Source organism: Salvelinus fontinalis, chromosome 13 (assembly GCF_029448725.1).
Source record: "Salvelinus fontinalis isolate EN_2023a chromosome 13, ASM2944872v1, whole genome shotgun sequence".
Classification (NCBI taxonomy): Eukaryota; Metazoa; Chordata; class Actinopteri; order Salmoniformes; family Salmonidae; genus Salvelinus; species Salvelinus fontinalis.
Genome location: NC_074677.1, coordinates 29,171,803 through 29,199,548, shown reverse-complemented (window position 1 = coordinate 29,199,548; position 27,746 = coordinate 29,171,803). Strand labels below are relative to the sequence as shown.

The following is a 27,746-nucleotide window of genomic DNA, read 5'->3' as shown; positions in this document are numbered from 1 at the left end:
GTTGTATGTTTTAAGGTTGTAATAATTTTGTTATTCAAACTGTTTTTACTAGCACCTGCATAGCCAGCCTCCTCCTTTTGAGAGAACCATTTTTAATTCAATCACATTGGTGACTGTGTCCAAACTGAACGAGGTCAGCAATACCTTGAGAACCAGCGCCAGCCCACATACTGAAGACCTACTGATTTATCAAACTTTAATCCAGAGCAATTACAATTATTGTAATTCATAGATTGAGTAGAAAACACATGTAACCTGTAGTCTCATTCATTGTATGTGAGGATCACAATTTGGGTTATTGAGGTGGTCTAGTTGAAACTCCTTATTGTTTATATGGCTCCACTTTGTTAATTGTAGCCATATTCTCATCATGGGATGCAGATGTCACGTGACCAGAATGCTCCTTACGGTGAAGGAAAGATAGCCGTGAAGTCTCTCAGCAAGTTACCGTACTGCAAGGGGTTCATCACCCTTTAATAATCACCGAAGTACGTCAAGGTTTGTGGTTGCATTAATAAGTCGAATGACGTATTGGCAAAAAGGTCAAATTTGTCAATCGTGTAGCTGTCTACTGAGCTTGCCCATAACATCGCCAACGCGATGCTAGCCAGAGTGCCAGGAAGTCGCATCGTCTTTTATTTTCTAAGTAGCCGTAGCGAAAATGTGGATTGATGGACGCTGGAATGACTAAGGAAATAAACATTTGATGATGACACTTGGTTGCATTTATTTTCCTTTTCAGGCGACTTGTTTGCTAGTTAGTTGACATTCCACGCTTGGTTGAATATTGTTTACTAACCAGGTAACGTTAGCTATCTAGTTAACTAACGTAAGCGCGAGATATTTACCTAGCCTGCTGGATTTAAAAAATATATATAGCTCCTACGTTGCACAACGCTGTCGATTGCGATACATTCATACGTTTTTTTTGTTGAAACATTGACATTTTAATTGAGCAAAAAAAATAATCATTGACTGAGGGATGCGAATGAGCTTCTGTAATTATCCCTCAAACTATTCTCAGTTACATTGTGACTGGAGTAGAACGCTAGCCAGTGACGTCATTTGGCAAGATCGTAATGCAGGATCCCTGAGTATCATGCACAAAATTAATTAGCTATTCATAATTTGACCAAGTTGTAAATTTACCGATGTAGGCATCAAGGTCGTATCCGGTTGAATTTCCCTGACAAGGATGTAGCCATATCTACACTCAAATTTATACGCAACATGTAAAATGTGCCGTTTTGTCACAACAATGCCACATGTCTCAAGTTTTGCGGTAGCGGGCAATTGGCATGCCAACTGCAGGAATGTCTACCAGAGAATTGAATGTTAATTTGTTTTCCATAAGCTGCCTCGTTTTAGAGAATTTGGCAGTTCGTCCAACCGGCCTTACAACCACGCCAGCCCAGGATCTCCACAAATCGGGCTGCTTAACCCGTGGGATCGTCTGAGACCAGCCACCTGGACAGCTGATGAAACTGGGTTTGCACAACCGAAGAATTTCTGCTTAACTCTCAGGGAAGCTTATCTGCATGCTCGTCGGCCTAACCAGGGTCTTGGCCTGACTGCAGTTAGGCTTTGTAAATGACTTCAGTGGACAAATGCTCACCTTCGATGGCCACTGGCAAGCTGGAGATGTGCGCTCTTCAAGGATGAATCCCGGTTTCAACTTTACCAGGCAGATGGCAGACAGCCTGTATGGTGTTGTGTGGGCAAGCGGTTTGCTGATGTCAACGTTGTGAACAGGGCCCCATGGTGGGGTTATGGTATGGGTAGGCATAAGCTACGGACAATGAACGCAATTTGAATGCACAGAGATACCATGACGAGAGCCATTCATCCACCACCATCACCTCTTGTTTCAGCATGCGACTTGGGGCCATGCATTGTCAAGGCCCTGTACACAATTCTTGGAAGCTGAAAATATCCCAGTTCGTACATGGCCTGCATACACACCAGACAGGTCACCCGTTGAGCGCGTTTGGGATGCACTGGATCACTTTTTTGCTTACAGTACCATCTACTGAATTTTTCTCTGCCCGTAGTACCCCATAAGTACTTTTTTTATTTTATTTTTTATTTAACCTTTATTTAACCAGGTAGGCAAATTGAGAACACGTTCTCATTTACAATTGCGACCTGGCCAAGATAAAGCAAAGCAGTTCGACACATACAACAACACATAGTTACACATGGAGTAAAAACAAACATATAGTCAATAATACAGTGAAAAAGATAAAAAAAATAAGTCTATATACAATGTGAGCAAGTGAGGTGAGATAAGGGAGGTGAAGGCAAACAGATATATGTATAAATAAATAAAAATATAAAAAGGCCATGGAGGCGAAGTGAGTACAACACAGCAAGTAAAATAAAAACTAAAAAAAACACTGGAATGGTTGGTTTGCATTGGAAGAAAGTGCAAAGTAGAGACAGAAATAATGGGGTGCAAAGGAGCAAAATAAATTAATAAATAAATACAGTAGGTAAAGAGGTAGTTGTTTGGGCTAAATTGTAGATGGGTTATGTACAGGTGCAGTAATCTATGAGCTGCTCTGACAGCTGGTGCTTAAAGCTAGTGAGGGAGATAGGTGTTTCCAGTTTCAGAGATTTTTGTAGTTCGTTCCAGTCATTGGCAGCAGAGAACTGGAAGGAGAGGCGTCCAAAGGAAGAATTGGTTTTGGGGGTGACTAGAGAGATATACCTGCTGGAGCGCGTGCTACGGGTAGGTGCTGCTATGGTGACCAGCGAGCTGAGATAAGGGGGGACTTTACCTAGCAGGGTCTTGTAGATGACCTGGAACCAATGGGTTTGGCGACGAGTATGAAGCGAGGGCCAGCCAACGAGAGTGTACAGGTCGCAGTGGTGGGTAGTATATGGGGCTTTGGTGACAAAACGGATGGCACTGTGATAGACTGCATCCAATTTATTGAGTAGGGTTTTGGAGGCTATTTTGTAAATGACATCACCGAAGTCGAGGATTGGTAGGATGGTCAGTTTTACAAGGGTATGTTTGGCAGCATGAGTAAAGGATGCTTTGTTGCGGAATAGGAAGCCAATTCTAGATTTGACTTTGGATTGGAGATGTTTGATGTGGGTCTGGAAGGAGAGTTTACAGTCTAACCAGACACCTAGGTATTTGTAGTTGTCCACATATTCTAAGTCAGAGCCGTCCAAAGTAGTGATGTTGGACAGGCGGGCCGGAGCAGGCAGCGATCGGTTGAAGAGCATGCATTTGGTTTTACTTGTATTTAAGAGCAGTTGGAGGCCACGGAAGGAGAGTTGTATGGCATTGAAGCTCGCCTGGAGGGTTGTTAACACAGTGTCAAAAGAAGGGCCAGAAGTATACAGAATAGTGTCGTCTGCGTAGAGGTGGATCAGAGAATCACCAGCAGCAAGAGCGACATCATTGATGTAAACAGAGAAGAGAGTCGGTCCAAGAATTGAACCCTGTGGCACCCCCATAGAGACTGCCAGAGGCCCGGACAACAGACCCTCCGATTTGACACACTGAACTCTATCAGAGAAGTAGTTGGTGAACCAGGCGAGGCAATCATTAGAGAAACCAAGGCTGTCGAGTCTGCCAATGAGGATGTGGTGATTGACAGAGTCAAAAGCCTTGGCCAGGTCAATGAATACGGCTGCACAGTATTGTTTCCTATCGATGGCGGTTACGATATCGTTTATGACCTTGAGCGTGGCTGAGGTGCACCCATGACCAGCTCTGAAACCAGATTGCATAGCGGAGAAGCTGTGGTGTGATTCGAAATGGTCGGTAATCTGTTTGTTGACTTGGCTTTCGAAGACCTTAGAAAGGCAGGGTAGGATAGATATAGGTCTGTAGCAGTTAGGGTCAAGGGTGTCCCCCCCTTTGAAGAGGGGGATAACCGCAGCTGCTTTCCAATCTTTGGGTATCTCAGACGACACGAAAGAGAGGTTGAAGAGGCTAGTAATAGGGGTGGCAACAATTTCAGCAGATAGTTTTAGAAAGAAAGGGTCCAGATTATCTAGCCCGGCTGATTTGTAAGGGTCCAGATTTTGCAGCTCATTAAGAACATCAGCTGACTGTATTTGGGAGAAAGAGAAATGGGGAAGGCTTGGGCGAGTAGCAGAGGGGAGGGCAGTGCTGTTGTCCCGGGTAGGGGTAGCCAGGTGGAAAGCATGGCCAGCCGTAGAAAAATGCTTATTGAAATTCTCAATTATAGTGGATTTGTCGGTGGTGACAGTGTTTCCTATCTTCAGGGCGGTTGGAAGCTGGGAGGAGGTGTTCTTATTCTCCATGGACTTTACGGTGTCCCAGAACTTTTTTGAATTTGTGTTGCAGGAAGCAAATTTCTGCTTGAAAAAGCTAGCCTTGGCTGTTCTAACTGCCTGTGTATATTGGTTTCTGGCTTCCCTGAAAAGTTGCATATCACGGGGGCTGTTCGATGCTAATGCAGAACGCCATAGGATGTTTTTCTGTTGGTTAAGGGCAGTCAGGTCAGGAGAGAACCAAGGGCTATATCTGTTCCTGGTTCTAAATTTCTTGAATGGGGCATGCTTATTCAAGATGGTGAGGAAGGCATTTTTAAAAAATGACCAGGCATCCTCTACTGACGGGATGAGATCAATATCCTTCCAGGATACCCCGGCCAGGTCAATTAGGAAGGCCTGCTCGCTGAAGTGTTTCAGGGAGCGTTTGACAGTGATGAGTGGAGGTCGTTTGACCGCTGACCCATTACGGATGCAGGCAATGAGGCAGTGATCGCTGAGATCTTGGTTAAAAACAGCAGAGGTGTATTTGGAGGGCAAGTTTGTTAGGATGATATCTATGAGGGTACCCGTGTTTACGGAATTGGGGTGGTACCTGGTAGGTTCATTAATAATTTGTGTGAGATTGAGGGCATCAAGCTTAGATTGTAGGGTGGCTGGGGTGTTGAGCATGTTCAAATTTAGGTCGCCTAGCAGCACGAGCTCTGAAGATAGATGGGGGGCAATCAGTTCACATATAGTGTCCAGAGCACAGCTGGGGGCAGAGGGTGGTCTATAGCAGGCGGCAACGGTGAGAGACTTGTTTTTAGAGAGGTGGATTTTTAAAAGTAGAAGTTCAAATTGTTTGGGAACAGACCTGGATAGTATAACAGAACTCTGCAGGCAGTCTTTGCAGTAGATTGCAACACCGCCCCCTTTGGCCGTTCTATCTTGTCTGAAAATATTGTAATTGGGGATAAAAATGTCTGAATTTTTGGTGGTCTTTCTAAGCCAGGATTCAGACACGGCTAATACATCCGGGTTGGTAGAGTGTGCTAAAGCAGTGAACAAAACAAACTTAGGGAGGAGGCTCCTAATGTTAACATGCATGAAGCCAAGGCTATTACGGTTACAGAAGTCATCAAAAGAGAGCGCCTGGGGAATAGGAGTGGAGCCAGGTACTGCAGGGCCTGGATTCACCTCTACATCACCAGAGGAACAGAGGAGAAGTAGGATAATAGTACGGCTAAAAGCTATGAGAATTGGTCGCCTAGAGCTACCAGAGCAGAGAGTAAAAGGAAGTTTCTGGGGGCGATAAAATAGTTTAAAGGAATAATGTACAGACAAAGGTATGGTAGGATGTGAATACAGTGGAGGTAAACCTAGGTATTGAGTGATGATGAGAGAGATCTTGTCTCTAGAAACATCATTGAAACCAGGTGATGTCATCGCATATGTGGGTGGTGGAACTGCAGGGTTGGATATGGTATAGAGAGCAGGGCTAGAATCTCTACAGTGAAATAAGCCAATAAACACTAACCAGAACAGCAATGGACAAGGCATATTTACATTAAGGAGAGGCAAGCTTAATCGAGTGATAAATAAGGGTCCAGTGAGTAGAGGTTGGTTGGGGTCGTGGCGATCCAGACAGCTGGCCGGGTATATGGCTATCGGTAGCAGCATAGGATGGAGGTCTGTTTGTAGATACCTCGTGCGTTTCCGTCGGTAGGTTCCGTGTAGTGGGGTTTTGTTCAGATAGCAGCCGATAAGACAGCTAACGATTAGCGGGCCTCAGATGAGCGTTCAGGTAACGCCGGGACGGAGGTGCCGGTTGGATAAATCCCTCGGGCAGATAACGTCGGCAGTCAGTCGTGAAGGCCCGGTGGGGTTCCGTGCATTTTACCAGTAACCCTATGGTCTTAAGTGCCCCCTGTGAATAGGCCAACTACCCCCAGGGGTCCTAGTACCCATCGTTGGGAACCACGATTCTAGTATATATGTCTAACACTGGAGTTACATTCTTAGCTAACAAGGATGTAACCCTGGCACTTGTTGCTACAGCTGGTATTATGGCACAATCAATACTTTCAAGCACTCACTGCTAAGTATTTTTATTTTTTTTGCTCTCAACTGTAGATAGGTGATGAAAGCCACTCATAAAACAAGCGAAGCCCAGCCATGTGAGTAGCCTAGGTTCAGATATGTCTCAAGAATTCAGCTATAATGTTACAATGTTGGACCACACTGTCAAATTGGCCCACCGATGATAAACATGAAATCTGGGAAAATCTAAAATCATTCTCTTTTTGTGTTATTTCCTTTAACATTTTCATCCCTTTTTGTCCGCTAGTTCCCATGAGCAGTGAGCTGAACGTGCCCAAGGGCTCCCCAGCCCCTGGGGGCTTTGAGCGGATGCCTGAGGGTGGAGGGATGGACTACAGGGACTGGGTGCGCCGCAGCTACCTGGAGCTGGTCACCTCCAACCACCACTCTGTGCAGGCGCTGTCTTGGAGGAAGCTCTACTTGAGCCGGGCCAAACTGAAAGCCTCCAGCCGCACCTCTGCCCTGCTCTCTGGCTTCGCTATGGTGAGTCACCCCACTGTTTTTCAGGGATAATAGCATGGCTAATCCCTTCAAAGTTGTTTTTAAACTCAATTTCCCTGACAGCCTGTACACTGTATCCCTGGAGACAGACATTTTTCTGATAAACCAAGACGGGGAAAAAACGCACTCACTCCCCTGCTGCTATTAATAGCATTTTAACCAGTCAAAATTAAGTTGCTTTCCTTCTCACTGTGGACTGTGATAGTAATGGTGTTATGTGTTGTGCTAGGTGGCAATGGTGGAGGTCCAGTTGGAGATCCAGTACAACTACCCGCGAATGCTCCTCATTGCCTTTAGCGTGTGTACTACGGTGCTGGTGGCCGTGCACCTGCTTGCCCTGCTCATCAGCACCTGCATCCTACCCAACGTGGAGGCAGTCAGCAATATCCACAACCTCAACTCAGTCAGCGAGTCACCCCACGAGCGCATGCACCACTACATTGAGCTGGCCTGGGGCTTCTCCACTGCCCTGGGCATCCTGCTTTTCCTGGCAGAGGTAGTGCTGCTCTGCTGGATCAAGTTCCTGCCCGTGGACTCTAGTTCCGCCAACCAGGTGGCGGTGGCTGCCGCAGAGCTGGCACTATCCAAGCTGAACTGTAGCAGCCCTGCCCTGCCACCCAAGCCCACCCCTTCGCCAGGGCACAGTGGCTGGCAGGCAGCCCTGGCCTCCACCATCATCATGGTGCCGGTGGGGGTTATCTTTGTGGTATTCACCATCCACTTCTACCGCTCGCTGGTGAGCCACAAGACAGAGCGCCATCACCAGGAGATCGAGGAACTGCACAAAATTAAGGTGCTGCTGGATGGGTGCGAGAGAGGCTTACAGGCAGTGTGATCTCTTTAGCTCTTCTCTCTGTGCTCTTCCTGTCCACTGTCAATGCCTTCTCACATTGTTGAGAAGCACCAAAATTCCACTGAATAAGTGGTAGGATTAAGGATTTCCTTATCCCCTATTTATCAAGCACCCTTTCCTATTCAGCCTCTAGCCTGTTCATTGTTAATGTCTTCCTTAAAGTTTTTTTGGCAGAGAGCCCCAAAACTCCACTTAATATGTGGGAAGTTTAAAGGAATTCTCAGCTCTACTAAATTATGGAGGTCAAAGTTCATAGTATGTTTGTTTGATTTGGAAAATAGTATCTTGTCTCTGTGAGAGATGTAGGATCTGATGTATTGATTCTATTTTTAAAGATTATTTTAAGGGCTATTTTGTTAGTGGTTGATTTGTGCCATCTCCACATTTCATGAAGGAAGTGGTGTCAACCATCACATGTGCTTAACTTGTTCTCACAAGGCTGTTATTGTTGTCAGGCTATGATCAACACTGAAACCAGAGTTGTAAGCTGAGGCAGAAGCAGGTGGAAACAAAAGTCCATTTATTTTTGAAGGTGTTCATGCTGCACCAAACAGCGTGTAATGTACACTGAACAAAAAATATAAACACAACATGCAACAATTTCAAAGTTACAATTCATAAAAGGAAATCAGTCAATTGAAATAAATTCATTAGGCCCAAATCTATGGATTTCACATGACTGGGAATACGGAGATGCATCTGTTGGTCACAGATACGCATAGAGTTGATCGGGCTGTTGATTGTTGCCTGTGTAATGTTGCTTCACTCTTCAATGGCTGTGCGAAGTTGCTGGATATTGGCGGGAACTGGAACACAGTCTTATACGTCGGTCCATAGCATCCCGAACATGCTCAATGGGTGACATTGAGCATGTAGGCCAAGGAAGAGCTGGGACATTTTCAGCTTCAGGAATTGTGCACAGGTCCTTGTGGCATGGAGCCATGCATTATCATGCTGAAACATGAGTTGATGGCGGCGAATGAATGGCAAGACAATGGGCCTAAGGATCTCGTCACGGTATCTCTGTTCATTGAAATTGGCATCGATAAAATGCAGTTGTGTTCGACGTCTGTAGCTTATGCCTGCCCATACCATAACCCCACCGCCACCATGGGGCTCTGTTCACAACGTTGACATAAGCAAACCGCTTGCCCACTTGATGCCATACTCAGTCTGCCTTCTGCACAGTACAGTTGAAACCAGGATTCATCTGTGAAGAGCACACTTCTCCAGTGTACCAGTGGCCATCGGAAATGAGCATTTGCTCACTGAAGTCGGTTACGACGCAGAACTGCAGTCAGGTCAAGACCCTGGTGAGGACGACGAACACGCAGATGAGCTTCCCTGAGACGGTTTCTGACAGTTTGTGCAGAAATTCTTCTGTTGTGCAGCTGTCCGGGTGGCTGGTCTCAGACGATCCCGCAGGTGAGGAAGCCATATTTGGAGGTCCTGGGCTGGCGTGGTTACACGTGGTCTGCGGTTGTGAGGCTGGTTGAATGTACTGCCAAATTATCTAAAACGTTGGAGACGGCTTATTGTAGGGAAATGAACATTACATTTTCTGGCAACAGCTCTGGTGGACATTCTTGCAGTCAGCATGCCAATTGCATGCTCCCTCAACTTTAGACATCTGTGGCATTGTGTTGTGACAAAACTGCACATTTTAGAATGGCCTTTTATTGGCCCCAGCACAAGGTGCACCTGTGTAATGACCATGCTGTTTAATCTGCTTCTTGACATGCCACACCTGTCAGGTGGCTGGATTAATTTGGCAAAGGAGAAATGCTCACTAACAGGGATGTTAACAAATGTGCACACCATTTTAGATGTTTTTTTTTGTGTTGTATGGAACAGTTCTGGGATCTTTAATTTCAGCTCATGAGACATGGGACCAACACTTATGTAGCGTTTATATTTTTGTTCAGTCTATTTGAAAGTGAATAATCTTATTTGGGATGGAGGGCTGCTCTTCTCCAGCATTTTGGATTTGAGATCAAGTGTTTCATGAGACTACAGAATGTCTGTCACCTTTTATTCTAGGGTATTTTCATATAGTTTTTACTGTTTTAGAAATGAAAGTACGGTATCTATTCCCCCCATTTGAAAAAGTCAAGTATTTGGACAAATTCACTTTGTGTATTAAAAAGTTTAGTATTTTGTCCCATATTCCTACACTCAATGATACCATCATGCTTGTGACTACAAACTTGTTGGATACATTTGTAGTTTGTTTTAGTTGTGTTTTCGATTATGTTTTGCCCAATAGGAACTGATTAATGTATTTTAATTTTGGAGTGACCTTTTTTATTGTAAATAACAATGGGTGTTTCTGAACACTTTTACATTAACGTGGATGCTTCTATGATACGGATCATAATGATGACCATACATGTTAGCATGTTTTGTTGTAGCCTCTGAACGGTATTTCACTTGTCATTTTTCACGATTCTTAATCAGGGCATTATCAGGATTAATATAGATATGTTAGATTACATTTTACTGTATCTACTCACTTTGGAACTGAATGACTTGAATTTATTTCTATTGGGCAAAACAACCCACAACACACACAAAACGAATCAAAAACTTGATGTAGTCATTGTGTGCTAGGATTATAGGACCAAATACTAAACTTTTGACTACTTTAATACACTAAGTGAATTTGTCCAATATACTTAGGACTTCTTCAAATGCGGAGACTAGATACATCAAGTGCTTTCATTTATTTCTAAACAGTAAAACATGTATGAAGATTCACCTTTTATTTAAGGGTCATTCTGTGCTGTCGCCTCACATTAAACATTTGATCTCACATCCAAAATGCTGGAGTATAGAGACAAATTTTAAATGTTAGCTTCACTGTCCAAATACATACGGAGGGGAGTGTATTGCCGTAGGTGACAGTAATAGGAGCACACATGCTGTGTGTGCAGACATGCTTTGGGGAGAATGTTCATTTAATCGGCATTATAATTCGTATTTTAAAGAAAGCCCACCCAGGCCTATAAACTGTACGTCAGTTCTTAGGCTACTCTATGGTGTCAAAGATAGTGCCTCAGCGTTAAGAATTGTAATCTCATGAGTTAATTTATTTTTATTTTATTTATTTTTTATTTAACTAGGCAAGTCAGTTAAGAACAAATTCTTATTTACAATGACGGCCTACCAAAAGGCAAAAGGCCTGCGGGGATGAGATAAAAAAATATATATTTATATATAGGGCAAAACACATCACGACAAGACAACACAACACTACATAAAGAGAGACCTAAGACAACAACATAGCAAGTCAGCAACACATGACAACACAGCATTGTAGCAACACAACATGATGACAACAACATGGTAAAGACATTATTGGGCACAGACAATGGCACAAAGGGCAAGAATGTAGAGACAACAATACATCACGCAAAGCAGCCACAACCGTCAGTAAGAGTGTCCATGATTGAGTCTTTGAATGAAGAGATTGAGATAAAACTGTCCAGTTTGAGTGTTTGTTGCAGCTTGTTCCAGTCACTAGCTGCAGCGAACTGAAAAGAGGGACCCAGGGATGTGTGTGCTTTGGGGACCTTTAACAGAATGTGACTGGCAGAACGGGTGTTGTATGTGGAGGATGAGGGATGCAGTAGATCTCAGATAGGGGGGAGTGAGGCCTAAGAGGGTTTTATAAATAAGCATCAACCAGTGGGTCTTGAGTCGGGTATATAGAGATGACCAGTTTACAGAGGAGTATAGAGTGCAGTGATGTGTCCTATAAGGAGCATTGGAGGCAAATCTGATGGCCGAATGGTAAAGAACATCTAGCCGCTCGAGAGCACCCTTACCTTCCAATCTATAAATTATGTCTCCGTAATCTAGCGTGGCTTGGATGGTTATCTGAATCAGGGTTAGTTTGGCAGCTGAGGTGAAAGAGGAGTGATTACGATACAGGAAACCAAGTCTAGATTTAACTTTAGCTTGCAGCTTTGATATGTGCTGAGAGGACAGTGTACCGTCTAGACATACTCCCAAGTACTTGTATGAGGTGACTACCTCAAGCTCTAAACCCTCAGAGGTAGTAATCACATCTGTGGGGAGAGGGGCGTTCTTCTTATCAAACCACTTGACCTATGTTTTGGAGGTGTTCAGAACAAGGTTAAGGGTAGAGAAAGCTTGTTGGACACTAAGAAAGCTTTGTTGTGGAGCATTTAACACAAAATCCGGGGAGGGGCCAGCTGAGTGTAAGACTGTCATCTGCATATAAATGTATGAGAGCGCTTCCTACTGCCTGAGCTATGTTGTTGATGTAAATTGAGAAGAGCATGGGGCCTAGGATTGAGCCTTGGGGTACTCCCTTGGTGACAGGCAGTGGCTGAGACAGCAGATGTTCTGACTTTATACACTGCACCCTTTTGAGAGAGGTAGTTAGCAAACCAGGCCAAAGACACCAATACTCCTTAGCCGGCCCACAAGAATGGAATGGTCTACCATATCAAAAGCTTTGGCCAAGTCAATAAAAATAGCAGCAGAACATTGCTTAGAATCAAGGGCAGTGGTGACGACATTGAGGACCCTTTTAGGTTTGCTGTGACACATCCATAACCTGAGCGGAAACCAGATTGCATACCAGAGAGAATACTATAGACATCAAGAAAGCCAGTCAGTTTATTATTGACAAGTTTTTCCAACACTTTTGATAAACGGGTCAAAATAGAAATAGGCCTATAACAGTTAGGATCAGCTTGATCTCCCCCTTTTAAATAAAGTACGAACCGTGACTACCTTCCCAGAAATGAGAGACAGGCTTGGCGATGATAGGGGCAGCAACCTTGAAGAAGAAAGGGTCTAAACCAGTGGTTCTTAACCTTGTTGGAGGTACTGAACCCCACCAGTTTCATATGCGCATTCACCAAACCCTTCTTAATTGGAAAAATAAAATATGATTTTTTTCAAATTCAAAACATAGGTATATATTTTACTGGTGCACAAAATGAACCGTGCATCAACATCAACACCGTGTGTTCAAAGAACAAAATCATCAAAACATGATTTTCACACAAAAACAAAAACGTAATAATGAATATTTACTGCAAATCAGTGTGACTTCTGCTGTTGCCTTTCAGAGACCAGTTCAGTTTCAGAGACCAAATGCGCGGCTTCACCTTGGCAAGTGCCACTCTCATGTCATTTTCGCAACAAAGTCTGTTCCTTTTCTTCGTTTTTATGTCCAGCATCCTCGAAAAGGATTACTCGCAAAGATATGTTGTAACAAACGGTATGAAAATCTCCAGATCTTTCTTAGCAATAACAGGGTACGTCACCATTTGTTGACACCAAAACATTGAACGCGTTGTTGTTCTGAAGAGTTGCTGTTGAACCTGGCTCTGCTGAATTTCAATGATTTCATCGATGTATTCATCATTGACATCTGTTGTCTCAACACTAAACGTGAACGGCTGTCTCACCCATGCTGGATATGACTCTCTTGTAGGGAAGTATCCGTCGAGAGACTTTGCAAGCTCATCTAAGTGCGTGGCAATTGCTTGCTTCAGTTCCACGGGTACAGAAAGGTCTCCGATTCCAGATACATCTTCGATCTTACTTACACAGTCGACCAGCAGGGGAAAGTTTGCGAAGTTATCATTCTCTGTTTGTCGTTTCCATAACGGTAGCTTTTTTTGAAAAGCCTTCATGTTTTCCTCCGCTTCGATGATGTTGACTCCACCGCCCTGCATCTTTTGATTGAGATGATTGAGAGCTGCGAAGATATTAGCCATGTACGCTAAAATGAGAATGAACTCAGAATTTTTGAAGCAATCTGCATGACAATGCTGGTGCTCTTGCAAAAACAGGGCTAATTCCACACGCACGGCAAAAACACGATTCAGCACCTGTCCCCGGGATAACCACCGAACGTTAGAATGGTACAGAAGTACCTCGAATTCAGAGCCCATTTCTTTACACAGCTCACTGAAGATGCGGTGCCTCAGAGCACTAGTTCGCACATAGTTCACGCTTTCCACTACAATTTTTAATACTTCTGCCAGTTTTGGAGGCAAGGTTTTTGTTGCCCAACGCATGCCTGTGCAGAATACAATGCGGAACAATGATGTGTGGTGCATCGGCTTTCACTAGCGCACCAAAACCAGACTTTCTTCCCAGCATGACTGGAGCTCCGTCCGAACCAACTGCAGAAACCATATCCTACGAAAGATTGTTGTCTTTGAAGAAGTCATCCACAAGTTTCTTCACATCGACTGCCTTAGTTGTTGTTGTAAGAGGCTTACAAAATAAAAAATCTTCCTTTATCACGTCGTCTTTCACATAGCGCACGAATACATCAAGCTGGCTTAGATTGGCAACGTATGTGGTCTCGTTGAGTTGAAGGCTGAATTTTGCCGGGCTTGAAATCAGATCTGCAACCACTTGAGCCAAGATGTCTTTGCTCATGTCCACTATTCTGTCGCTGATGGTGTCATTTGAAAGAGGAATTTGGGATAACTTAACTTCAGCCTCTTTTCCCAGCATGATTTTCGCCATCTTCAACACAGCTGGTTCTATGAGTGTTTCACCAATGGTGTGTGGTTTGCCCTGCTTTGCGATCAATTAAGCAAATTCGTACGATGCTGTGAGGATCGGTTTGTTGATGGGTACAAAGCCGAGAACAGGCAGAGTAGCCTTTTCATCGAATCTGGCTCTCTTCACCTTGAATTCAGCGAGCGTTGTGTTCTTGTATTTTCCATCTCCATGCAGCTTAATGAAGTGTTCTCTTAGTTTTGCCGGTGCTAGACTAGAATTGCTCAACTTGGCTTTGCAAATCATGCAGTTAGGACGCTGACTCCCATCACGTTCCGTTATACATGTGAATCCATATTGTACATATTCGTCCGACCACTTTCTTTTTTTGCTCGACATAGTAAAAGTATGAAGGGATTAAAATATTAAGAAAGAAATCACAAGACGTACCATCACGACAGTCACAAGTCGACTACTGAGCGCACCAAATTCCCTGCAGCACAGATAGGCCAAGCGATGTAGCGTGATCACCTGCAGCCAATGATGGCCAAGCGGGGCGTGTCATCACGAATCATATGAGTCGGATGTGTGTCTTGACCTCTGCCTAACCCCTGAGACTGACTCACCGAACCCCTGGGGTTCGATCGAACCCAGGTTAAGAACCACTGGTCTAAACCATCTGACCCAGATGTTTTTTTGGGGTCAAGTTTCAGGAGGTCCTTTAGCACCTCGGACTCAGTGACTGCCTGCAAGGAGAAACTTTGTAGCGGGGCAGGGGAAAAAGAGAGAGAAGCATTGGGGATAGTCACATTAGAAGGGGTGGGAGATGAGGAAATGTTGGCCGGGCAAAGAGGCATGGTGAGTCAAATAGGAATCCTGACTTAATGAAGTGGTGATTAAAGGGCTCAGCCACGTGCTTCATGACAGTAACAACCACATCATCAACATTAAGGGACATGGGCAGCTGTGAGGAGGAGGGTTTATTCTCCAGGTCTTTAACTGTTTTCCAGAACTTCTTGGGGTTAGACCCACAGAGAGAGATGAATGGTAAAATAAAATCCTACCTGCCCACACAGCAAATTAATATTGTAGTTACAATTCATATGCTCAGCAAAGTATAGTTTGTGAACTCACATTGGCTTATATAACGAGACAGCATAAACATTTGCAAATAGAATTGCTACATGAAATGCCTATCCACTTTTATATCCATTATATTTTCTTTACTATGACATTGGCAAGCTCAAAACATATGAAATTACCTGTTTTATGTGCCAAGAATAGCACAGTGCTTGCTTCTGTTCTATTCCAAACAGTGACATTTTTATACTTGTGTATGAACATATTTACTATAGGATTCTTGCAGCAGAGGGGGTGCATACTGTTATTTTCACCATGACTTTTCATGGAACAGTGTTGACTAGGATTAAAATGAGGGTTGCTAAATACACTGCTCAAAAAAATAAAGGGAACACTTATCTTCTTCTGGCTGCAAGCCCCTTGTCGGTACACTTATGACAACAGCCAGCTCAATTGCAGGGCGCGAAATTCAAAATATATATTTTTTAAATATTTAACTTTCACACATTAACAAGTCCAATACAGCAAATGAAAGGTACACATCTTGTGAATCCAGCCAACATGTCTGATTTTTAAAATGTTTTACAGCGAAAACAGCACGTATATTTATGTTAGCTCACCACCAAATACAAAAAAGGACAGACATCTTTCACAGCACAGGTAGCATGCACAAAGCCAACCTAACTAACCAAGAACCAACCAAACAACTTCATCAGATGACAGTCTTATAACATGTTATTCAATAAATCTGTTTTGTTCGAAAAATGTGCATATTTCAGGTATAAATCATAGTTTACATTGCAGCTACAATCAGAAATTGCACCGAAAGCAGCCAGAATAATTAGACACCAACGTCAAATACCTAATTACTCATCATAAAACATTTCTGAAAAATACATAGTGTACAGCAAATGAAAGACAGGCATCTTGTGATTCCAGCCAATATTTCCGATTTATTAAGTGTTTTACAGCGAAAACAAAATATAGCGTTATATTAGCTTACCACAATAGCCAGAAAGACAAGCCATTTCCCAGTAGCAAAAGGTTAGCGATCGTAACAAACAAGCAAAAGATATATAATTTTTGACTAACCTTGATATTCTTCGTCAGATGACAGTCCTATAACATCAGGTTATACATACACTTATGTTTTGTTCGAAAATGTGCATATTTAGAGCTGAAATCAGTGGTTACACATTGTGCTAACTTAGCTACTTTTTCCACAACGTCTAAACAGCAACGATATTTTTCTGACACGTTTTCTGATACACATATTCTGACCAAATAGCTATTCATAAACATAACTAAAAAATACATGTTGTATCGAAAATGATAGATCCATTAGTTCTTAATGAAATCGCAGTGTTAGAATTCTAAAAAATAACTTCATTACGACATCCAGCTTCGGTATAGCTGAGTACCCAAACGTTGGGCGTCGGCGACTAGTTCACATGCACGACAGATATATGAAATAGCATCATAAAATGTTTCTTTCTTTTGGTGATCTTCCATCAGAATGTTGGACAAGGTGTCCTTTGTCAAGAACAATCATTGTTTGGAATTAGAACATTCATTTTCCCTCTTGAATTAGCAAGCGCGCTAGCCTAGTGGCACAAAGCTCTCCATGTCAACAAACGGAAGAGAACGGAACACGGCAAAACTCCCGAAAAATTTTCAATAATCTGATGAAACTATGTTGAAAAAACATACTTTACGATGATATGGTCACATGTATCAAATAAAATCAAAGCCGGAGAGATTAGTCGTCCATAACGGCAGCTAAACAGAAGGCAAATCCAAGTACCCTTTCGCGCCTCCAGAAAACAGGAAATGGGAGGACACGTCATACAAAGAGCCTGTATTCCACTTCAGACCAAGATAAAAAACTAAATTTCTTCTCTCACCGCCTCTTGACATCCAGAGGAAGGTCTATGAAGTGCACGTATACTCTTACGTATCATGCCCATTTATAGGCAGGAAGTAGAACAGAGCCCCAATTTCAGACTTTCCACTTCCTGGTCAGGAAGTTTGTGCCAAATGAGTTCTGTTTGACTCACAGATATAATTCAAACGGTTTTAGAAACTAGAGAGTGTTTTTTATCCAATAGTAATAATAATATGCATATTGTACGAGCAAGAATTGAGTACGAGGCCGTTTGAAATGGGCACCTTTTATCTGGCTACTCAATACTGCCCCTGCAGCCCAAACAGGTTAAACAACACAATGTAACTCCAAGTCAATCACACTTCTGTGAAATTAAACTGTCCACTTAGGAAGCAACACTGATTGACAATAAATTTCACATGCTGTTGTGCAAATGGAATAGACAAAAGGTGGAAATTATAGGCAATTAGCAAGACACCCCCAATAAAGGAGTGGTTCTGCAGGTGGTGACCACAGACCACTTCTCAGTTCCTATGCTTCCTGGCTGATGTTTTGGTCACTTTTGAATGCTGGCGGTGCTTTCACTCTAATGGTAGCATGAGACAGAGTCTACAACCCACACAAGTGGCTCAGGTAGAGCAGCTCATCCAGGATGGCACATCAATGCGAGCTGTGGCAAGAAGGTTTGCTGTGTCTGTCAGCGTAGTGTCCAGAGCATGGAGGCGCTACCAGGAGACAGGCCAGTACATCAGGAGACGTGGAGGAGGCCGTAGGAGGGCAACAACCCAGCAGCAGGACCGCTACCTCCGCCTTTGTGCAAGGAGGAGCACTGCCAGAGCCCTGCAAAATGACCTCTAGCAGGCCACAAATGTGCATGTGTATATATTGTATATGCAAGGAGCCAAGTATTGCTCAAAACGCTTATTGAATATTTAGCTTTATTGGTTGGTTTGAGTGGTAAGCAATGTATGAGGAATGTAAATAGTCAACCGTTCAATTCTCTTAAATAAATACGATTTATGTCTGCTTGAAGGATTGTTTAGAATTGTTTGGAAATTAATTGTTTAGAAATTAAGATAATAGAGTCTTGTCTGTCAGGTGTCTGCAATTCTTCAATCTTATCAATTAACATGAGAAATAAAGGCATCTTAGTTTGTTGATGTTTCCATGCCCTACTCTCTGCTTACTTGTCTGTATTATGAGCTGATTATATCTTGTGAAGACCTAGGCTATGTTTACACAGCCACCATAAGAACCGAAATCTAATGTTCTTTTCTGTCCACACTGTTTTACCTGTGACCCATGTCAGATTTGCGCATTCACACTGATGTAGTCCTTGAAGTAGCACATGGAGGATCAGGATTCACATCCACATATGGAGGGCTGTTTACACAAGCAGCCCAATTCTCACAGTCAAGGCGGTATAAATTGGTAGTCAAAAGATCAGATGCCATGTGCTTTTTTTTGGTGTTTACACATTGGGGAAAAGATCAGAGGTATCAGATTTGCAAATAATTGGCAATATATCTGAATTGGCTGCCTGTGTAAACAGCACTAGTTTACAAGTTATACAGATGAGCCAATTCCCAGATCCTTCAAGTTAAGACAGGCAGGCCATGCCTATCTGATACATGGATTGCTCATTTCCTAAGGGTTACACTTGCATGTCTCAAGAGGGCCAGATGGTACACACCTGTGATATACACTACTGGTGAAAAGTTTTAGAACACCTGCTCATTCAAGGGTTTTTCCTTATTTCTACTATTTTCTACATTGTAGAATAATAGTGAAGACATAAAAACTATGAAATAACACATGGAATCATGTAGTAACCCCAAAAGGTGTTTAACAAATCTAAATATATTTTATATTTGAGATTCTGCAAATAGCCACCCTTTGCCTTGACAGCTTTGCACTCTTGGCATTCTCTCAACCAGCTTCATGAGGTAGTCACCTGAAATGCATTTCAATTAACAGGTGTGCCGCCTTAAAAGTTAATTTGTGGAATTTCTTTCCTTAATGCGTTTGAGCCAATCAGTTATGTTGTGACAAGGTAGGGGGGTATACAGAAGATAGTCCTACTTGGTAAAAGACCAAGTCCATATTATGGAAAGAACAGCTCAAATAAGCAAAGAGAAATGACAGTCCATCATTACTTTAGAACATGAAGGTCAGTCAATCTGGAACATTTCAAGAACTTCAAAAGTTTATTTAAGTGCAGTCGCAAAAACCATCAAGCGCTATGATGAAACTGGCTCTCATGAGGACCGCTACAGGAATGGAAGACCCAGAGTTACCTCACCTGCAGAGGATAAGTTCATTAGAGTTACCAGCCTCAGAAATTGCAGCCCAAATAAATGCTTCACAGCGTTAAAGTAACAGACACATCTCAACATCAACTGTTCAGAGGAGACTGTGTGAATCAGGCCTTCATGGTCAAATTGCTGCAAAGAAACCACTACTAAAGGACACCAATAAGAAGAGACTTGCTTGGGCCAAGAAACACGAGCAATGGACATTAGACCAGTGGAAATTTGTCCATTGGTCTAGAGCCCAAATTAGAGATTTTTGGTTCCAACCGCCGTGTCTTTGTAAGACAAGGTGTGGGTGAAAGGATGATCACTGAATGTGTATATCCCACCGTGAAGCATGGAGAAGGAGGTGTGATGGTGCTTTGTTGGTGACACTGTGATTTATTTAGAATTTAAGGCACACTTAGACAGCATGGCTACCACAGCATTCTGCAGCAATATGTCATCCCATCTGGTTTGGGATTAATGGGACTATCATTTGTTTTTCAACAGGACAATGACCCAACACACCTCAAGGCTGTGTAGGGGGTATTTTTCCAAGAAGAAGAGTGATGGAGTGCTGTATCAGATGACCTGGCCTCCACAATCCCCCAACCTCAACCAAATTGAGATGGTTTGGGATGAGTCGGACCACAGAGTGAAGGAAAAGCAGCCAACAAATGCTCAGCATATGTGGGAACTCCTTCAAGACTGTTGGAAAAGCATTCCAAGTGAATCTGGTTGGGAGAATGCCAAGAGTGTGCAAAGCTGTCATCAAGGCAAAGGGTGGCTATTTGAAGAATCTTAAATGTAAAATAGATTTTGATTTGTTAACCACTTTTTTGGTTACTACATGATTACATATGTGTTATTTCATAGTTTTGATGTCTTCAATATTATTCTATAATGTAGAAAATAGTACAAATAAAGAAAAACCCTTGAATGAGTAGGTGTTATAAAACGTTTGACCAGTAGTGTATAAAAACAGCCAAATGGACAGAAGAAGTGGCAAAGCGAGAGGGATAACTAGGCCCAAAATCTGCCTTCTCCAGCTGGTAGTGTTTTTTCCCCGCTCACCATGCGAGGAGTTTTTGTATGGAGGTCAATGAGTGTCGAATTTACTTAACAAAAAAATGTATGGCTTATTTGCTGGAATAGACATTTCGTAATGTTTACGTTGTTACGAGTTTACTGATATAAGTAGGGCCCATGACATCCTGGCAACTTTAAAAACTCTTTATACATCCTGGCAACTTTAAAAACACTTTGCAGTTGTTCACACACGTATCTGCTCTCTCATTGGCTAGAATGGTCCCACCTGATCTTGCCTCCTCCCCACTGCCTTCCATTTTCGAAGGCATTTCTTTTCATAGAGGCCACTGGAATATCTGGTCAATATAATGGATAATCTGTGTGATGGGCTACATTCTCCTTAAAATGATATTACCATAGGGATTGTGATTGTCCACTCCTGGCTTGTTAAATTAAACAACATTTACAGCTGTTTAATCATTGCACTAATTTGTCAAGTAATGAATTGTCTCAAATGATAGCCAATAGAACACCAGGAAGGACAACGCTCCAACCCACTATTTATTGTATTTTATTACAACGTCTTTGTAGTAGCAATGGGGAGGAGACTAACTGGGTGTTTTTATTTTGACAAAGCTGCCAGTAGGTCTTGCTTCAACAATGGACAAGTGGTTAGATGTTTATCTTGTAAAATGTGTCTATAAACAGTTTATTTTACAGTAATGTCCAAAATCAAGTTCCTGGTTTTTATCCTATTGAGAAAACCAACAGGCATATAGAATCATCTTCTGAACCTATGCTAATGAAATGAAGAACATGCAACAATTTCAAAGATTTTACTAAATTACAGTTCATATGAGGAAATCAGTCAATTGAAAAATTCATTAGGCCATAATCTATGGATTTCACGACTGGGAATACAGATACTGTACCGCCAAAATTAAAACCGCTAAAAAGATCATAGGGCGTCTTGCCAGAATTCTAACAAAATGAGCACAAGTAATAGAGAATTTCCATGGAGGCTGCTAGCTAAATATGCTAAAAGGTGCAAATGAAAATGAACTAATTGCAAAGACAGGCAAATCCAGCTCATACATATATCATTAGGAGCTACCGAATGTAATTTTGGTGAGTTTGGACATTTACAAGCGAATGTGAACGAGACATTGTGAAAAATAACAAAGTTTTGAGGCATACTTGTCTGAAGGAAGAAAGGTACTGGCTCTGAAGAAGCATGCCTACACCTGTGTCGAGTCTGGATTCGCTAGGGCAACGGGCCTGCCTGCTGTGCTCGAAGAAGATTGGGGAGGCGCAGAAGGGACGAAAACCCAAGGAAATCAAAAGATAGCAATGGCAGGTGTATCGATAACTCATCCAAAGGGCTTTGACTTCTATAGCACGACATAAAGCATACACAATATGATGCCCCGTCACCTTATTGAGTAATTTACTTAGATAACTAGCAAGTTAAACTTACCGCTGAGAAAAATACAAAATGCATAATAAGTCTCTTACTGCGTTTTGTAAACGCAGATCTAAAATGCTTCTTATTGTAATTCCTGCATCAGACTCATTTTGTGCTTCAGTTGCACTTCTCCACTCGGATGAGAATTCACGAACGGGCATTCAATCAACAGACAGCACTTTGACAATGTGTAGCTACTTTTCTCGGTGTAGCTAGCCTACTTTTCTCAGGTAAAATGCAAGATTAACTTTAAGCAAAACATTAGGAAATGTAGCTGGCTACATTCTTTCTATGATTAAACATTGGAAATATGATGGCCATGCACCATTTTTTCAAAAAAGACATTGCTTTTTTATTGTAAGCTAATTTACTTGTGTGGCTGCCAGCCAAATAGCTTTGTACTTCTGTTGTCATCTGATGAAAATGAATCTATTTTCTGCCAAATGTGTTACACAAATTTATTTTCTGTGTTGGAAAACCGTGTTGATCACTCGAAGCAAAAAACAATTAGGAAATAAAGCAGATCGTGTTCATTTCACCTGTCACATTATTTTACAAGTTGACTGCACGTATTTACTTAAAGTAGTTACAAATATTAACATTTATTGAACAACTTAAAATAGTGTCAACGTTATTGGCAGTACTGAAAAACCATCCCATGGCTATTTCCAAATGCCCTGTATAGCCTAAGCCTATTGGATGCACTGCCAAACTCTCAAAAATTATGTCGGCGGCAGCTTATGGTAGAAAAATGAACATTCAATTCTCTGGCAACAGCTCTGGTGGACATTTCTGCAGTCAGCACGCCAATTGCACGTTCCCTCAAAACTCGAGACATCTGTGGCATTGTTTTGTGTTGCAAAACTGTACATTTTAGAGCGGCCTTTTAATGTCCCCAACACACACCTGTGTAATGTTTATGCTGTTTTATCAACTTGATATACCACACCTATCAGGTGGATGGATTAATTTAGCAAAGGAGAAACACTCACTAACAGGGATGTAAACAAATGTGTGCACCAAATTTGGGAGAAATAAGCTTTTTTGTGCACATGAAAAAATTCTGGGATCTTTTGTTTCAGCTCATTTTATTTTATTTTACCGTTATTTTACCAGGTAAGTTGACTGAGAACACGTTATCATTTGCAGCAACGACCTGGGGAATAGTTACAGGGGAGAGGAGGGGGATGAATGAGCCAATTGTAAACTGGGGATTATTAGGTGACCATGATGGTTTGAGGGCCAGATTGGGAATTTAGCCAGGACACCGGGGTTAACACCCCTACTCTTACGATAAGTGCCATGGGATCTTTAATGACCTCAGAGAGTCAGGACACCCGTTTAACGTCCCATCCGAAAGACGGCACCCTACACAGGGCAGTGTCCCCAATCACTGCCCTGGGGCATTGGGATATTTTTTTAGACCAGAGGAAAGAGTGCCTCCTACTGGCCCTCCAACACCACTTCCACATCCAGGGACTGACCAGGACCAACCCTGCTTAGCTTCAGAAGCTCCAGAAGCTCATGAACCATGGGATCAACATTTTACACGTTGTGTTTATATTTTGGTTCAGTATATATTTGTCCAGGCCTCAATTGTGCCTTGATTAGCACAATTCATTCTCGCTGTCAATAATTCTGTTATAATAGGAACTGCATTCACTGGTTAAATTAGTATTCAAACAGTCAAATGGTTGTTGCCATGTTAGAGAATTTTTTTTCTTTTTTCATCAGTCCTGCCTGCCAGCAGTAATCTTCTCTGATTGAGAGATTCAAGGGGCTATCATCGTTAACATAGATGGAAAGCATTGAATATTTAAATTCATCCACTTAAAAATTAATTTTGTAACTTTCCCCCAGAAGCATTTAACTCCCACATCATATGAATTAATGCATCTACCTGATTTAGGGGACACATGAACAGTTGGTGTTAAATACAGTGTGTGAACAAACTTAAAATGTATAAATTGATGGTTCAGATTACAGGATGCCAAGGTAACATTTCCATATTCTGTTCCTGTTAAAGCATAGTTCAGATTCAATTCAACCTGTGGACTATACTTTAATGGCTAGCTCAGAATGAGCTTTCCAAAAGTTGTTTATATATTATGGAGATCAGTCCTTTTGGAAGCACACATCATTTATTGATAAATCCCACCATTGGATGTTTCGGTAGTTGGGTTTATCAAGGGACTCCATAGGCCAGCATAGCTTACCTAAATTGTAAATATAGAAAAAAGTTGATAGAGAAAAATATCTGCACTGGGCATTTAAACTATTATGACGGCTAGGGATATGTTAGTGCTTTAAATTATTTACAAATGGTCATAAGGGATATAGTCAACTAACATCAATTACAGTATAAATTGTCATTGTGACATGATTGTCAAAGTCCTTCATTGGAATGGAAATAAGATTCTCCCTAGCTCTCTGGTGAGTAAATCTTGATGAGATGCTGAAGTTCAGTGGGGTACCCAGTCATCGGACACCTCTGGTTGGCTTTGATGTAGACATAAATACAGCGGTAACAGAAGACAAAACCAGAGGTGGAGAGGACGGTATCATTGGTGCGGACCTTGCAGCAGAGTGGACATGCTTTGCTGTGTCTGGTCAGTGGTTGTTGGTTCTGGAGGTGGATGGGAGGGGGTGGTGTGGGGAGGGAGGTCAGGGTCTTGATGGTGCTCTGGTTCTCTGAGGAGTACCACCACTCGAGGAACTGCAGGAAAAACACTCCCAAGGAAAGACTAGTGGAGAGGGACAGAGCCACACCCCCCACCACTGTCGACGTCAGCCTCCGCAGCCTCTCACCAACACTGGGAAGGGAAGAAATAACTTACAGGGAAGTATGCTTATAGGCTAAATGCTTTTAAAAGTGATTAAACTCTTTGAACTCAGGGTCCCTTGAGACAGGATATCCCAATTTCATTCTTACCTTGAGCCGATGGCCGTGGAAGGTGAGGCTGGTTTGAGGTCCATATTTGTGATGTCATGTCCTGTGAGGTGAGCCAGCCTGACACCTGCCAGCCACAGAAATGGTGAGTGGGTCTTGGCTCGGCCAAACACATACAACAGCTGCTGGCAGAACACCCAGCTGTCCCAGCCCATGCTGACATAGGGGTAGGCTGCCAGGAAGGCCCTGTACATCCTCTGCAAGGGCGTCTGTGGCAGGCGGATGGAAAAATCGTCCTCATCCCTCTGCTTGGCCAGTACCTGTTCCAGCTTGGCCCTCAAGTAAGGAACGAGGGCAAGCAGGATCAGTGAGCACCAGTGGTGTTTCCCACGCAGACCCAGGTGAGCTGGCCGCTCGCGACCAGAAGCAGCCACGCGCTTTAGGCTGTAAAAGTTCTCAGAGAATGAGGCGCTAGTCCGTGACAGAAAATGGTGCTGCAGCAATACATCCAGAACACCGTGAATCTCGTCAAATCTCCGCCAGAGGAATCCGTAGCGAGAGGGGTTAGACTCAGCCAGAACCTGAGGTAATAGTTGAGAGAAGGAAGTTGCATTATATCAAACTTGAATCACACAGCAATATCAGTGCAGCAAAGTCAGTATATAGACACCACATATTAAAAAGGCCATACAAGGTTGAATACAAACTATTTAACACATCAAGTGATCCAACATCATAATGCCAATTATGTAGTCTAGACGGATACCTTGATGGGCCAGCGTTCTCCTGCACAAATATATGAGCATATGTGCAGGATTTTGTTCCAGACGTTTCAAATAATCAACCGTTGTTGGATAAACATGGTTTATATAGTTTCTTCCTGGAGTGTATTTATTACGTATTACTTCGGAAACAATTAACCGTTTAAGAACGAAACGGGGAAGGACCTACCTGAATTTGTCCAATATAAACACGTTTTGTTGCGAAATGTTTACCGTTTGGAGTAAACTGATTCGGTTGCAAAACGAAAAGTTATGCAACAGACTCGGCGTAATAAATACACATCAGGTGTCTACAGATGTAGCAAAAATGACATGGGTGAGAAAATGTCGTCGAACCTTCACTGCGTGTCGCAAAGCGGGTCTGACTGCACCCATCAGGGAGTCCTGTGCCAAGACCTCGAATATCGACGGTCTGTCATCTGCAGCTGCAGTTGTCAAATGTGCACCACGTTCTGCCATGGCTGGTGACTTCAAACACGTTTGGCAAAAGGCTCAATTACCTAAATAGCTAGCCAAGTTAGCTACAGAGACTGCGAGTGAAGTTAGTTTGCTTAGTAGTACCACTTTATACTGCACAAGTTCAACAAATATTAATAGCTAGCTGCATCAATTTCCACTGATGAAAATGGGACAGACTAATCATAAAGACGCATACCTAGCTACCCTCATGTATTTAATTCAAACGTTACAAGCTGGTGTTCTGGTTTTCGTGTTTCTTTGAACTACCCCTTTCCCCTCTGTAAAGACAGTCCGGCTATTTCCGGTGGAAATGAACTCCGGTGTAACGCCTTTCTGGCTCCGACGCCCTTCACTCATTTTGTTTTTTCGGGAGTGCTGTCTTTCCACGGCTAGCTATCCCTTTGCGGTAATCAAGGAGGAAAAACATCTTTCAAATTGTGGAATAACGTCACTCACCCTACTGACGTATTTTCTTATTGAAATTACCTAAAAACAAGTCTGTACCTTTCCATTTGTAATTTAGATGTTTTACGTTAATTCAATTCAATGGGCTTTACGTTAATGCTAACTAGCTATCTGAAAGTACCGAGGCCTCACATCCCTAGCCAGCTAATGATATAGTTTAATATGACAGATATTTTCCCTCCTCCACTGGTGTTAAGATAATGAGGTCAACTTGGCTCTGTTGTTAGTTTAAGCTTGTTGTATTTATAATAGCTAGTCTATTGACCAAACTGTTTTTTCTCTATTATAAAAGGCATTAAACTGCCTTCCTAACGTAGCTAACATTAGCCGGTGAAAGTGATGCTGATTGCTGCTGTCGTGACATCCAGCTGTTGTTTGTCATTGAATGCTGTAATATTTGTGCTTTGGTTCTAATGTCTCATTGACCTGTATAAAACATATTTAGAATCCAAGATTAAAAATAACTATAATTATTAGCAACGTGTCGTCGTAGCCTCTAGGCCAGGGGTGTCACGTCAAACACGCGTAGGGGTCCAATCCAGTCCGCAGGTGGTTTGAGGAAAAAAAAAAAAAACGTTTGAGTATTCTTTTATATATTTTTTATTTCTACATCACTTAGGCCTGTTATGTGTCCTGTCCTGTGTCCTCTAATGCTGGATATTTCCCTGTAACAGATTTGAAGAACATCTACAATGACTGACTCAAAATATTTTACAACAAATAAAAAAGGTGAGTCTTACAACGATTCTTGGTATTGTCTTCTTCAATGACACATCACCCCCTTGATCAAGAGTGCACAACTATCATTAGGTTGGTGTGGATAATATTAAACAGTGCAACATAACTCTTGAGGGAAATAGATTGTCTCCTACTCTCCTCACAGACACAGAATGTATGAAATTACCACTAAAGGCTGAACTGTTCATGATAAAATTGACAACTGAACTGACAGCTCCACCAGTGTTGCTGGATGAGAGCATCATTCTGTTTTCACATTCACACTGGACTGTCACTAACGTTGCATGTATCCTGTTACAGGGGAGATCTTTGAGCTGAAGGCAGAGCTGAACAATGAGAAGAAAGAGAAGAGGAAGGAGGCAGTGAAGAAGGTCATTGCGGCTATGACTGTGGGCAAGGATGTCAGGTACAGTACACCTGATTACATCCTTTGACAGTTCTGTGTGTTGACCTATACATCCCACTGAC

The 27,746-nt window shown here is 42.5% G+C and overlaps 3 protein-coding genes across 11 annotated transcripts in view; 2 read left to right on the top strand and 1 right to left on the bottom strand.

Moving 5' to 3' along the window:
* The first annotated feature begins 17 nt into the window (after positions 1 to 17).
* LOC129868381 (protein orai-2-like) lies at positions 18 to 22,480 on the top strand. 4 transcript variants are annotated; one of them, XM_055942315.1, is made up of 4 exons: positions 5,926 to 6,416; positions 6,587 to 6,822; positions 7,070 to 7,633; positions 19,961 to 22,480. In XM_055942315.1, the coding sequence occupies exons 1-4, from the start codon at positions 6,380 to 6,382 to the stop codon at positions 19,991 to 19,993; spliced, it is 870 nt and encodes a 289-aa protein (XP_055798290.1). In that variant the 5' UTR covers positions 5,926 to 6,379; the 3' UTR covers positions 19,994 to 22,480. The 4 variants fall into 4 exon arrangements, with proteins under 4 accessions (XP_055798292.1, XP_055798291.1, XP_055798290.1 ...); XM_055942317.1 differs by lacking the exons at positions 5,926 to 6,416; positions 19,961 to 22,480 and adding an exon at positions 18 to 488 and having other exon boundaries at positions 7,070 to 18,331; XM_055942316.1 differs by lacking the exons at positions 5,926 to 6,416; positions 19,961 to 22,480 and adding an exon at positions 18 to 498 and having other exon boundaries at positions 7,070 to 18,331.
* A 533-nt stretch (positions 22,481 to 23,013) lies between these two features.
* pex12 (peroxisomal biogenesis factor 12) lies at positions 23,014 to 26,363 on the bottom strand. Its single transcript, XM_055942313.1, has 3 exons — positions 25,953 to 26,363; positions 24,877 to 25,415; positions 23,014 to 24,757 (listed from the first exon to the last, which is right to left on the bottom strand). The coding sequence occupies exons 1-3, from the start codon at positions 26,073 to 26,075 to the stop codon at positions 24,367 to 24,369; spliced, it is 1,053 nt and encodes a 350-aa protein (XP_055798288.1). The 5' UTR covers positions 26,076 to 26,363; the 3' UTR covers positions 23,014 to 24,366.
* Positions 26,364 to 26,407: 44 nt separating this feature from the next.
* ap2b1 (adaptor related protein complex 2 subunit beta 1) overlaps positions 26,408 to 27,746 on the top strand; it is an 84,961-nt gene continuing 83,622 nt past the window's right edge. For 4 of the 6 annotated variants that reach the window (XM_055942311.1, XM_055942310.1, XM_055942309.1 and 1 more), the window contains exons 1-3: positions 26,435 to 26,571; positions 27,215 to 27,269; positions 27,579 to 27,684. In XM_055942311.1, the coding sequence (XP_055798286.1) occupies positions 27,233 to 27,269; positions 27,579 to 27,684 (143 nt within the window). In that variant the 5' untranslated portion in view covers positions 26,435 to 26,571; positions 27,215 to 27,232. The other 2 variants (XM_055942307.1, XM_055942308.1) reach the window with 2 other exon arrangements.